The following is a 12,699-nucleotide window of genomic DNA, read 5'->3' as shown; positions in this document are numbered from 1 at the left end:
AGGGTTTTTTCCTTGGTTTTAGCATTATAACTCAATTATCCAGTCAATGTGAATAGGAAAATTGATTTTTATTAGATATCTAATCTGTTCTGATTAATATCAGTAAGATTTTCTGTTAAACTTTGGTTCCACTGCAGTGGAGATGCTCCATTCCTGCTAGATTTCCTGTCTGTAGAATGGACAACATAAAAATAGTGAGCACACCACGTGCTGGTGATACGGAGAAACTGTATCACCCTCACAGTGCTGTGGGACTGTAGAATGGCACGGCCACTCTGGAACACAGCTGGGCAGTTCTTTATAAGGCTTCACATGCAATTACCATACAGTCCAACAGTCATACCCTTAGACATCCTGGAGAATGAAATTGCAGTCACATGAAATCCCGTACACAGTGTTCGTAGTGGCTTCATTCGTCATAGCCCCAAACTGAAAACAATCCAGATGTCCTTCAAGGGGTAACTGATTAAACGTGTTGTGCTTCATTCACACCACAGAACAGCGCTCAGTAATTAAAAAAAAAAAAGGAAGTGACTGTTGGTACATACAACAGCCTGGTGAATGTCCAGGTAATTATGCTAAGCTCAGAAAGCCAGTGATAAAAGGGGATGTAGGTGATATCATTTGTATGTTATTCTTGAAATGACAAAATTAGAGAAGTGAAAAATTGCTTTGTGATTGCTAGGAAATAGGAATTGAGGTGGGGAGGCGAGCTCTGTTACTGGCTTTGAAAAGGCAGTGCAAGATATCCCCACAGTGATGGAGTTGTTCTCTGTTTTGACAGCATCACTGTCGGCATTCTGGCTGTGATGTTGTACTGTAGTTTGCAGAATGTTACCCCTGGAGCAGCTGCTTGAAGCATACCAGGGCTCTCTTGTTATTTCTGACAACTGTATGTGAACCAACTATAATCTGAAAATAAGGTTAATTAAATTTAAAAGCTCGCTGTTAAGCATTTTAAGCAAACTGCTGTTACCAGGGCTCCTAGTATAGTAAAGGAAGCACACAGAAGCATTCCTTTTGTAGATAATTATTGATTTTTTGTTTTTTTGGGAACTTTTTTACCCTTAAGGCTTGATGAAATATTCTATAACAAAGTTATAGTTTTATAACAAAGTTCTATAACAAAGTTATAGTTTTATAGTTATTTCAGGGTTATTTTTTGACTTTTCATTTGTGCTCCAGTCATTTTCCTTGTCTTTTATAACTTTGATTTTATTTTTTTTCTTCTTGTAGTTTGGATTTAATTTAGCCAGGTTGCTCATAGACCTTTAGTTGGAAAGATTTGAAATAAGACATTGTTTTCACTATCAACAGAACTTTGTATATTTGTGCCTTTGGCAAAGTAGCATGTATTAAACCTCATATTGATCAATAACCATAATCAATTGGCCATTAAGATTTTTTTTTTCTTTTGCAGAACCTACCACCTCTAAGAGTACCAGTGGACTTGCAGCTATAACGTGGAGTTCTAGTGGAAGTGATCTGTCAGATGAAGATAAAACAGCTTTTAAATCACAAAGAGATAATGGATATCATTCTAGAACAGGCAGGTGTTGTAACAGCAACATTTTATGTCCAGAAGATGGGGCCAGTGAAGGTAAATTGATAATTTTTTAAAGAAATTTAGTTTCTATTATATATTGTGTTTTAATAATACAAATAACTTACACTTCTCTTCTAATACTTAGCATTGATTTTGATATTACTGAGTCCCAACCTTTTAGAAACATTTTCTCATAATATTTCTCACAATAACTCCCTCAGAGGTAGGTATTATCAGGATTATTTTTACAGTTGACAATTTAGGCTTGAACATGTTAAAATTGATCAAAGCCAGTTCTCTAAAGTACAATATAAAATAATATATAAAGTATAAATAATATAATATAAAGCATAAAGTACCTGGAGGTATTTGGGTTTGGCTCCAGACCAGCACAGTAAAGTAAAGTGAATGTTGCAGTAAACAAGTTACCTGAATGTTTTGGTTTCCCAGCACATACAAGTCATGTGTTTATACTACTGTAGTCTAGTAAGTGTGTGTGCACTAGTATTATGTCTAAACAAATGATAGACACACCCTAATTTAAAAACACTTTATTGCTTAAAACTTCTATGTACCATCTGAGCCTTCATTTAGTAAGTCTTACATTTTTGCTGCTGGAGGGTCTTACTTCAGTGTTGATGGCTACTCAAGTGAAGCTTGGGGTTGGTGTGGCAGTTTCTTAAAGCCACAGTGAGGTTTGCAACATCGATGGAGTGTTCCTTTCATAAACATTTTCCCTGAAGCATGCAGTGCTGCTCAGTAACATTTTACCCACAGAACTTCTTTCAGAATTGGAGTCAGTCCTCTCAGACCTTGCTGCTGCTTTATCAGCTAGGTTTATGTCATATTCTACATCCTTTGTTGCCATTTCAACAGTCTTCACAGCCTCTCCACCAGGAGTCAATTCCATCTCAAGAAACCACTTTCTAGGAGCACCTCCTCACCAGTTAGAATTTTATCCTGAGATCTGAGCAATTCAGTCATATCTACAGGCTCCACTTCTAGTTCTCTTGCTGTTTCTACCACACCTGCAGCCCCTTGCTCCCATGAAGTTTTGAACCCCTCACAGTCATCTGTGAGGCTCCAAACCACTTCTTCCTCACTCCTATCACTGTGGGTATTTTGACCTCTTCCTTTGCACGAATCATGAATGTTCTTAATGGCATCTAGAATGCTGACTCCCCTCCAGAATATTTTCAGTGGACTTTGCCCAGATCCATCAGAGAATCACTGTCAATGGCAGCTGTAGCCTTGTGGAGTGAACTTCTTAAATCATATGGCCTGAAGGTTGAAATTATTCCTCGATCCATGGGCTGCAGAGTGGATGTTGTGTTATCAAGCATGAAAACAACATTCATTCTGTTGTACATCTTCATCAGAACTCTTGGCTGACTAGGGACATTGTCAGTGAATATTAGTATTTTGAGGGGAATCTTTCTGAGGAGCAGGTCTCAGCAGTCGGCTCACAGTGCTCAGCAAACTGCCTGATAACAGATGTGCTGTCACACAGACTCTGTTGTGCTGTCACTGGAGCACAGGCAGAGTAGACTTAGCTTTGATGCTTAAGCACCCTAGGATTTTCAGAACGGTGGGGAACACTGGCTCAACCTCAGCCCACCAGCTACATTAGCCCCTAACGAGGCGGTCAGCCTGTCCTTTGTAGCTTTGCAGCCAAGCACTGATTTCTGCTCATCTATGAAAGATCAAATTGCAAACATCTGTTGGATCATCAAAAAAGCAAGAAAGTTCCAGAAAAACATCTACTTCTGTTTTATTGACTATGCCAAAGCCTTTGACTGTGTGGATCACAACAAACTGTGGAAAATTCTTCAAGAGATGGGAATACCACACCACCTGACCTGCCTCCTGAGAAACCTATATGCAGGTCAGGAAGCAACAGTTAGAACTGGACATGGAAAAACAGACTAGTTCCAAATTGGGAAAGGAGTATCTCAAGGCTGTATATTGTCACCCTGCTTATTTAAGTTCTATGCAGAGTACATCGTGTGAAATGCTGGACTGGATGATTCCAGCTTGTGCTGGAATCAAGATTGCAGGGAGAAAGATCAATAACCTCAGATATGCAGATGACACCACCCTTATGGCAGAAAGTGAAGAACTAAAGAGTCTCTTGATGAAAGTGAAAAAGGAGAGTGAAAAAGTTGGCTTAAAGCTCAACATTCAGAAAACTAAGATCATGGCATCTGGTCCCATCACTTCATGGGAAATAGATGGGGAAACAGTGGAAACAGTGACAGACTATTTTTTTGGGCTCCAAAATCACTGCAGATGGTGACTGCAGTCATGAAATTCAAAGACACTTGCTCCTTGGAAGAAAAGTTATGACCAACCTAGACAGCATATTAAAAAGCAGAGACAGTACTTTGCCAACAAAGGTCCGTCTCTAGTCAAGCCTATGGTTTTTCCAGTGGTCATGTATGGATGTGAGAGTTGGACTATAATGAAAGCTGAGCGCCAACGAATTGATGCTTTTGAACTGTAGTGTTAGAGAAGAGTCTTGAGAGTCCCTTGGAGTGTAAGGAGATCCAACCAGTCCATCCTAAAGGAAATCAGTCCTGAATATTCATTGGAAGGACTAATGCTGAAGCTGAAACTTCAATACTTTGGCCACCTGATGCAGAGCTGACTCAGTTGAAAAGACCCTGATGCTGGGAAAGATTGAAGGCAGGAGGAAAAGGGGACTACAGAGGATGAGGTGGCTGGATGGCATCACCGACTCAATGGACATAAGTTTGAGTAAACTCCAGGAGCTGGTGATGGACAGGGAAGCCTGGTATGCTGCAGTCCAAGGGGTCACAGAGTCTGACACGACTGAGCATCTGAACTGAACTGATGAAAATCCTAGGTGGCCTCTTTTCCAGTAGCAGGCTGTTTCACCTGATTTGCTAATCTGTTGTTTAGTGTAACCACCATCATGAATTCTCTTTGCCTAATCACTGGATGACTGGGTGAGGCTTTTACATCTGCACTCACTGTTTCACTTTGCACTTTTCTGTCACGGAAGTGACTTCTTTCCTTAAGCCTTGCAAACCAGTCTCTGCCAGCTTTAAACTTCTCTTCTGTAGCTTCCGCACCTGTCTCAGTCTTCACAGAACTGAGGAGAGTTAGGGCCTTGCTCTGGGTTAGGCTTTGGTGTCAGGGAATGTTGTTTCTGGTTTGATCTTCTATCGAGATACTAAAACTCTCTCCATATCAACAGTAATGCTGAAGAAACTCCAGACGAACAGAAAAGCAGCTAATAGAAGTTGAGAATTGAGGTGGCAGTCAGAGGTGGGAGATAAGGGATGCTTATAGATAAAAGTAGAAATATACTTTCTTCTGCCTTTTAATATATTTTTAAATTGTTGAACAACATGGGTCTTTTAAAAATCCTGAGGACACACAGATTTAATACAATTTAAGAATATTTTAAAATTGTATTTTTAGATGACCTGCAGGTTATTGACTGGGAGATTGACAGTGAGAGGGAAGATGCTTGTGAATGTGATGAATTTGAAGAGCGTGAAAGTGTGGAGATATCTGACTGTGCTTCCGGCGCAAGCAGTCGTTCTTTGACACCAGCAGAGACGCCACCTGAGCTTCCTAAGGTGAGGACGAACTGTTTCCAACTTTCCATTCTGTTCATGGCATGTCTTAGTCACAGCCTTTGGTGTTTTGTTTGCAACTCCTCTAAATAGTATGCTGGTAATGTGCTTTTAAACATGGATAAATACTGAGTTCTCTTCTCACCTGCTCTCCCCTCTGGTACACATGGGTCTTTCCCAGGATCCTTCTGTTCCATCCGGACAGGTGTCTCGTGGTCTAGTCAGATTAGATTCAGCAATGTGCAATTCTGAATAATAATATTCATAGCAATACAACTACTAATTGTGATTTTCCTTTACAGCTTTCATTTTTTTATGGAGTTAATTATTTGGGTTTATGCTGCTTTGTTTTACTTATGAATAAAACTCTTAAGTTTTCACTGTTCAGTTCTCTCATTAAGATTTTCAGACATAGCAGGCATTCTATTAAGTTTTTAGAAAATTAAAAAAATATTTTATTGAAGTATAGTTGATTTTCAATGTTGTGTTAATTTCTACTCTACAGCAAAGTGATTCAATTTTATATATATGTATGTGTGTATATATGTATTCTTTTTTCATATTCTTTTCCGTTATGGTTTATCGCAGGATATTGAATATAGTTCCCTGTGCTATACAGTAGGACATTGTTGTTTATCCATTCTAAATATACTAGTTTACATCTGCTAATCCCAAACTCCCAATCCATCCCTCCCCTGTCCCCCTCCCCTGGGCAGCCACAGGACTGTTGTCTGTGTCTGTGAGTCTGTTTATGTTTGGTATATTTGTTCATATGTGTCATTTCAGATTCCACAAAGAAGTGGTACCATATGATATTTGCTTCTGTCTGACTTACTTTACGTAGTATGATTAGGTCTGTCTATGTTCCTGCAAATGGCATTACTTCATTTTTTATGACTAAGTAATATTCCATTGTGATTATATACTGCTGCTGCTGCTGCTAAGTCGCTTTAGTCGTGTCCGACTCTGTGCGACCCCAGAGATGGCAGCCCACCAGGCTGAGTGGCAAGGTTCACAAAGCAGAGAGGACTCTCAGGTGACATCAGAGAGGCTAGGAGTTTGTGAGAAATAGTTCTCCACAAAAACAAAACTAATCAAATGCTGAATGAATAAATAATGAATGAATGAATAAATATTCAGCATTTGATTAATGTTGCTCTTCACCCTCTTTCGGGGAATTCCCTTCACCTTGTTCCTGCTTGGAGTAACTTTATCCTGGATTCCGTGTCTTTTTCTTTCTTGGTTTTTACTCTCATTTTGATTGAGCACTTCTTCCAATAGCTTCCAAGGAAGGATTTATGGAAGATAATTTTGTGGAATTTGTCATGTCAGAAAATGCAGTCATTACACTTTGACCTGGGGTTGAAACTTTATATAGAATTTTGGTTGGAAATCATTTTTCTTGAGAATTTTGAAGGCACTGCTTCCTTTTCTTTTAGTTCCAGAGTTGCTATCAAGAAACCAGCAGTTATTCTTACTCTTGATGTTTTAAGATTTCTCTTCCCTGTTTTAAACTGTTTTGGTTGTGATGTGCTTAGATGTAGTTTTCTGTTTGGAGTTTGCCAAGTTTTTGGATCTGTGGTTGGTCTGGGATCCCCAAGTTCCCTTCTAGGTTCGGTGATTTGCCAGGAAGACATGCAGAACTTAGCATACAAAAGCAAAATCATCACTCTTCCAAGAGTCTTTCTCAGTGGAGTCACACAGGGTATGCTTTATTGCTCCAGCAGTGAGTTTTGACAACATATGTGCACTTGTGTCTACCAGTGGGGCTCCCTCATCAGTGACTCTGAGCCCAGGATTTTTACTGAGGGGTGCTGTCTGCCTAGCATTGCCAGAATTTCAGATTTCAGGAAGAAAAACGGGTATTCAACATAAGCCGCATTGTTGGCACAGTTGAGGCGCAGGGAGCCACTGTTATCATTTAGGGCATGGTGGGCTCATCCTGACATCATTTAGGGCATGGTGGGCCCATCCTGACATCCAGGTTAGTTCCCAGAGGTTGGCAAGGACCAGCCTTGCAAACAAGGAGCTCGCGGGACACCTGTCTCAGGTCTGCTGAGTTAACTCTCTTCCTCACAAGTGGGCACAAAGCTTTCATCAAATTTGAAGAGTTTTTTGCCTTTATTCAGCACTTTTTTTTTCCTTTCTGATTTCCCTTTTCCTTCTCTTCTGTGACTGTAATTATCTGTGTATTAATTAGGTTGCTTGATTTTATGTCATGGTTTATTGATGTTGTGCCCATTTTTTCTCGCATTTCATTTTGAGTGGTTTTTATTGTTATATCAAGTTTAATCTTTTTTCCTGTCATTCTAATCTGCTGTTTGCCACTTCTAAAAGTTTGATATGAGTCATTTTACATTGTCCATGTCTCTCCTTAACACAATCATACATTTATCTGTATTTTCAGCATAAATAGTCTATTTATAATAGCTGTTTTAATGGCTTTTTCTGTAAATCTATCATCTGTGTCATTTCTATGTCTCTTTCTATTGATTGATACTTCTTTTCATTTGAAGTTGTATTTTTCTCCTTCTTTACCTGCCTGGAAATTTTTGAGTGTATATCAAATATTTTGAATTTTATGTTGTTGGGTACTAGATTTTTAAAAAATTTCTTTGAATACTCTGAGGCTTTGCTCTGTGGTACAGTTACTGGAAACAGTTTCATCCTTTTTAATGTTGCTTCATGGTTTTTTCTCTGCGTCTGGAGGAGTACTCAGTCTTAGGTCTTAGTGCTGAAGCAGGACCTTCCTGAGTGTTCTCTGTAATGCCCGGAATTACGGTTTTCCACCGGGTTAGCAGGAACAGCCAGTTTCCTGACCCTGTATGAACTCTAGGCGCTGGTCTTCTCTGCTCCCAAGCGACTCTTTCCCTGATGTAGAGTTTCTTTATGTGCATATGCTGATCAGTACTCTGCCGAATACTTGAGGGGGATGTTTGGGTTTCTCTGTGCAGCTCTGGCTTTTCTGGTGCTCTGGCCTATGAACTCGAGCTCCTTCTGTCTCCATGGACTCTCGGCCCTGTCCCTTCAACTCAGGGAGCCACGTAGTCTCCACCTCAGTTCCCCCTCCTCACTGTGTAGTTTGGAAATTCTTTCCGGAAAGTAAGCTGGGTCAATTGTAGGGCTCAGTTCTTTGTTTCCCATCTTTCAGGAGTTAGTATTCTTCTTGCCTGATGTCCCATGTCTTGAAAGCCATTGTTTCAAGTATTTTGTCTCATTTCTTTCCTTTTGGTTATTTCAAGCAAGAGGATAAATCCATTTCCTATTATACCATCATGGCCATATTCTGGATTCTTTCCAGGCAACCTGGAACATGAAAAGATGTTCCTAATTGTTAGTCATTAGCTGATCAAAACCATAATGAGATATTACTATATACCCATTAGGATAGCTATTACCCATAAATGGGAAAATAAATGTTGAGGATGTGGAGAAATTGGAACCCCTGGGTACGGTTGGTGGGAATTTCAAATGATGCAGCCACTCTGGAAGGCAGTTTGTTGGTTTCTCAAAAGTTAAAGTAGAATTACCATAGGACCTAGTGATTTTGCCTCTGGACATAGACCCCAAAGATTTGACAGCAGGGTCTCAACAGAAATTGTACCTTAATGTTCATAGTGGCACTATTCACAGTGTCCTAATGGTGGAAGCAACCCAAATATCTATCATCAGGTGAAGGAATAAACAAAATGTGTGGGTATGTGTATTGTCTGGGCTTCCCTGGTAAAGAATCCGACTGCCAGTGGAAGTAGACGCGGGTAGATCCCTGGGTCAGGAAGATTCCCTGGAAAAGGAAATGGCAACCCATTCCTCAGTTTTACCCGGGAAATCCCATGGACAGAGGAGTCTGGTGGGCTAAGTCCATGGGGTTGCAAAAGAGTTGGATACGACTTTGTGAGTGAACAACAACAAATGTATATTGTGTACTAAAAAAAATATTCTCAACCTAAAAGATGAGAGTTATGTTTTATTTGGTGGGAATTTTTAGGACTTCAGGCCTGGAAGGCAGCATCACAAGTAACCCCGAGATAAACTGCTGTAATGAGCTGAGTGGGGAGGGGTAGTCAGAATATATAGGCGTTATGCAACAAAGGGTAGGTAGTCTGAACATCAAAAGGTTATTGTTAATTAAAGAAAACTTGGTATCTCAAGGAATTCAGTGCTTTTCTGTGTTTGGGAAGATACCAGAGTCTGAATTCCCTTAAATCATTCCTTAGATATACATCTTAACTGTATAGGGCCAGTATCCTGTGTTTTCTCATCCCGAGTTTCCTCAGGGCTCAGTGTGGGGGGTGACTGCAGTCTGATGGCTGCTAGACAGCAGGTACTTCCTTCCTGCGTTCCCTCAGGGCTCACCAGCTCATCTTCTGTGGTGGCTGCAATCGGTAATGACTGTGCCAGCCCTTGTTTACTGATGTGGCAGGAAATATACCATTTCTCAATGTGTGTGTACGTATATGTGTGTTTTTGTATATAGATATAGATATGTGTGTGTGTGTGTGTGTGTGTTACGGAATTAAACTTGGGTCTGCCTGCTCTGGTGTAGTAAAGCCAGTCTGTTGACACTGGGTTGTGGTGAGGGCAAGTGCAGCCTTTGTTGCATGGCACTCCCACTGTTTGGGGCTGAGCGTGGAGGCATGAGTTTGGGTCCCAGGGACCCAAACTCCGCCATGGCTTTCAGGGCAAAACTTTTAGTGACAGGGCTGCAGGGTGACTGATCAGTTGTGGACATTTTTCTGCTTGGCTGGTGCTGAAGTAGTCAGGAGTCACCATCATCCCACTTCTGGCAACATCCAGCCTGTGGCTTGTGTGCTTGTGGTCAGCGTGCAGCTAATTTATTCCACCTGGTGAGGTTTCAGTGTCAGCAGAACGACTCAAGGACAGTGCTCAGGATAATACCTCTGTCCCCTGCGGAAGAACTGAAGGTCCTTGACTGTGTTCAGTAGCTGAACTGTTACTGTTTTATGTTGCTTGACAGCTTTCCTTTGTTCCTCCATTTTCTTACTTGTCTAATTAAATTTATTCTTTGGAACTTGGGAAGGTCCTAGCAGGTGAAGCTTTTCTACAAACGAGAGGCAGGATCCTATTCTGTTTCATACACAGTGGTTATTATTCAGCATTCAAAAGGATTGAAATTCCGATACGTGGTACAAGGTGGATGAAACTTGATAACATTATGCTGTGTAAATTTTTTTCTTGGCTTTTTTGGGGGAAATTCTCTTGTTAATTACGGTTATATTTATCACTTGAAAGGTGTGTAAATAACCACGTCTGTTAGAACTGTAATGGTGCGTGGTGGAGATGCAGTTGGCTGACTGGGGTTTACTAACTCAGCTAATTGAGAAACTCGTGCACACAGGTCTTGTAGTGCTTGCAATTCAAATTCACACCTTGTTAAAATTACAAATTACAGTACAACACAGACTTTTCAGGCTAGCTCTTGAAGACGTGGGCTTCTGTGGTGGCTCAGATGGTAAAGCGTCTGCCTGCAATCCAGGAGACCCAGGTTCAATCCCTGGGTCGGGAAGATCCCCTGGAGAAGGAAATGGCAACCCACTCCAGTACTCTTGCCTGGAAAATTCCATGGACTGAGGAGCCTGGTAGGCTACAGTCCATGGGGTCGCAAAGAGTCGGACACGACTGAGCAATTTCACTTTTCACTTGAATAAGTATAGTTTATGAGAAGTGTGTGTCTATGGGTGGTAGAATTATTGGAGAAGTTTATTTCCTTCTTTCCTATATATATATATTTCATAATAATAATAATAAAAGACAGAAAAGTCATTGGCTTTTCCCTCAAGGAAGAGGAAGAATCAGATCATGTATATTGACCATCTACTGGGCCTTATATTGTACTAATTGCTTTATGTATTAGTCTGTTTGAGTTGCTGTAACAAAAATATTATAGACTAAGTGGCTTATAAAACAGAAATTCTGACAGTTTTGGAGGCTGAAGTTCTGCTATCTAGGAGCCAGCAGATATGGCGTCTGTTGAGGGCTTGCTTCCTGGTTCTTAGATAGCTGTCGTCTCATGTGTCCTCAGTGATGGAGGGGGTTAGGGGGTCTCCCTGGGACCTTCCAGGAAGGGCATTAATCCCATTCATGAGGGCCACACAGCATGGCTTCACTCCCAGGTGCCATCACACTGGGGATTAGGTTTCAGCATGGAGTTTGTAGCAGTACATTTTTCATTTGAGCCTTAGAACAAGCTTGTGAAGTCAATGGTGTTATGCCCTATTTTCAGACAGGAAAGTGTATTATTAAAGGTATGTGACTGTGACCAGGTTATTTCTATAATCATCAAGGCCGCTCTGAAACCTTGCAACGAAAGTATTGGGTGGTGGTTGAATGCCTCAGGATCCACGTCGATTGCTTTCTTATATCAGAAGCAGCGTGCACACGCACGTGAGAACTTTGAAAGTTATGGTGATAGAAAAGGGAAGTCCGTGGCTCGCTCTTTATCTAAAAAATTCAGTATTTCTCTATGTAGTTTCTCATCAAGTGCACTTGTTTTTTTTTAGTAGTTATATATGTTAAAATATGACATATTACGTTGTTATTAAAAAGTGACTCAAAAAATGGATTGCTCCAAGCAGGCCCTGGGAGGCGTTCCTGTGATGGGGAAACTGTGGTCTGCCTAGTCATAGCCGTGTTCTCTGTGGCCTTAACTCCTGCCTTCTTTTCCTCCTTTCTCTTCCTGGTATAGGAACAAAGACTCAATTATTATCCTTATTATCTTCAAGCTGCTCATTGTTAAGTCTTTTTCTGACCCCCTTGCCATCCTGAATTCCATGTGGGTTTTCAACTGCCTGATGACATCTTTGTGTGGATGTCCTAAACATACCGCGAGTCTCAGAGTTCCAAGTCCTGTCCCTCTTCCTTCTAATCCAGGCTCATGTTCTCCATGTGTTTTGGTCCTAGTTCTTTTTTTTTTTTTTTGCACTGCCTTAATCTACTCATTATCAGGTCATGCAGATTTGGCCTCAAAATCACAGCATCCCTACCACTTCTTCCCTATATCGGGCCCCTTCCCCTGTTGTCTGTCTTGTTTCCTTGCTTCATAACTGATTTCTTAGCTTATGTCTTTTTGTTAGATTCATCTTAATAAGCATTATCACCTCATCATTTACTTATTTATACTTTCAGTGGCTCCCCACACAGCCTGAGAATCAAGGTCCATGTAATTCGACCATTACAGTTTAGCCTCAGGTCCTTAAAATGACTGAGGCAGAATATATACTGTATAATTCTATTCATGTAAAATTCTAAAAAGTGCAAATGATTTTAGTGAGAGAGCAGGCCAGTGGTTTATTGGGAATGAGGGTGGAGATGGATGGATTACAGTGGGACAAAGAGCACAGTTCTGGGGCTGATTGGGAAGGTTTATCTTGATTGTGGTGATACTTTCATATGTCAGTGGAATTGATAAAACATTTTCTCAAGTATAAGAAGGATATAAGTCTGTGTGCTTATGAAATATTCAAAATAGTTTGTTAAATGACAAAAACATAGACTAATTGTGTAGAAAAATGGAAAGAATGTACATCT

At 40.6% G+C, this 12,699-nt stretch overlaps 1 protein-coding gene across 1 annotated transcript in view; it reads left to right on the top strand.

The window, feature by feature from the left end:
• SPIDR (scaffold protein involved in DNA repair) overlaps positions 1-12,699 on the top strand; it is a 277,556-nt gene that overhangs the window by 40,301 nt on the left and 224,556 nt on the right. Inside the window, exons 4-5 of the mRNA XM_061438706.1 lie at positions 1,421-1,600; positions 4,994-5,154. Of these exons, the coding sequence (XP_061294690.1) occupies positions 1,421-1,600; positions 4,994-5,154 (341 nt within the window). The remainder of the gene's footprint in view (positions 1-1,420; positions 1,601-4,993; positions 5,155-12,699) is intronic.

This window comes from Bos javanicus, chromosome 14 (genome assembly GCF_032452875.1).
Source record: "Bos javanicus breed banteng chromosome 14, ARS-OSU_banteng_1.0, whole genome shotgun sequence".
NCBI lineage: Eukaryota > Metazoa > Chordata > Mammalia > Artiodactyla > Bovidae > Bos > Bos javanicus.
This window is presented reverse-complemented; position numbering and strand designations above follow the sequence as displayed.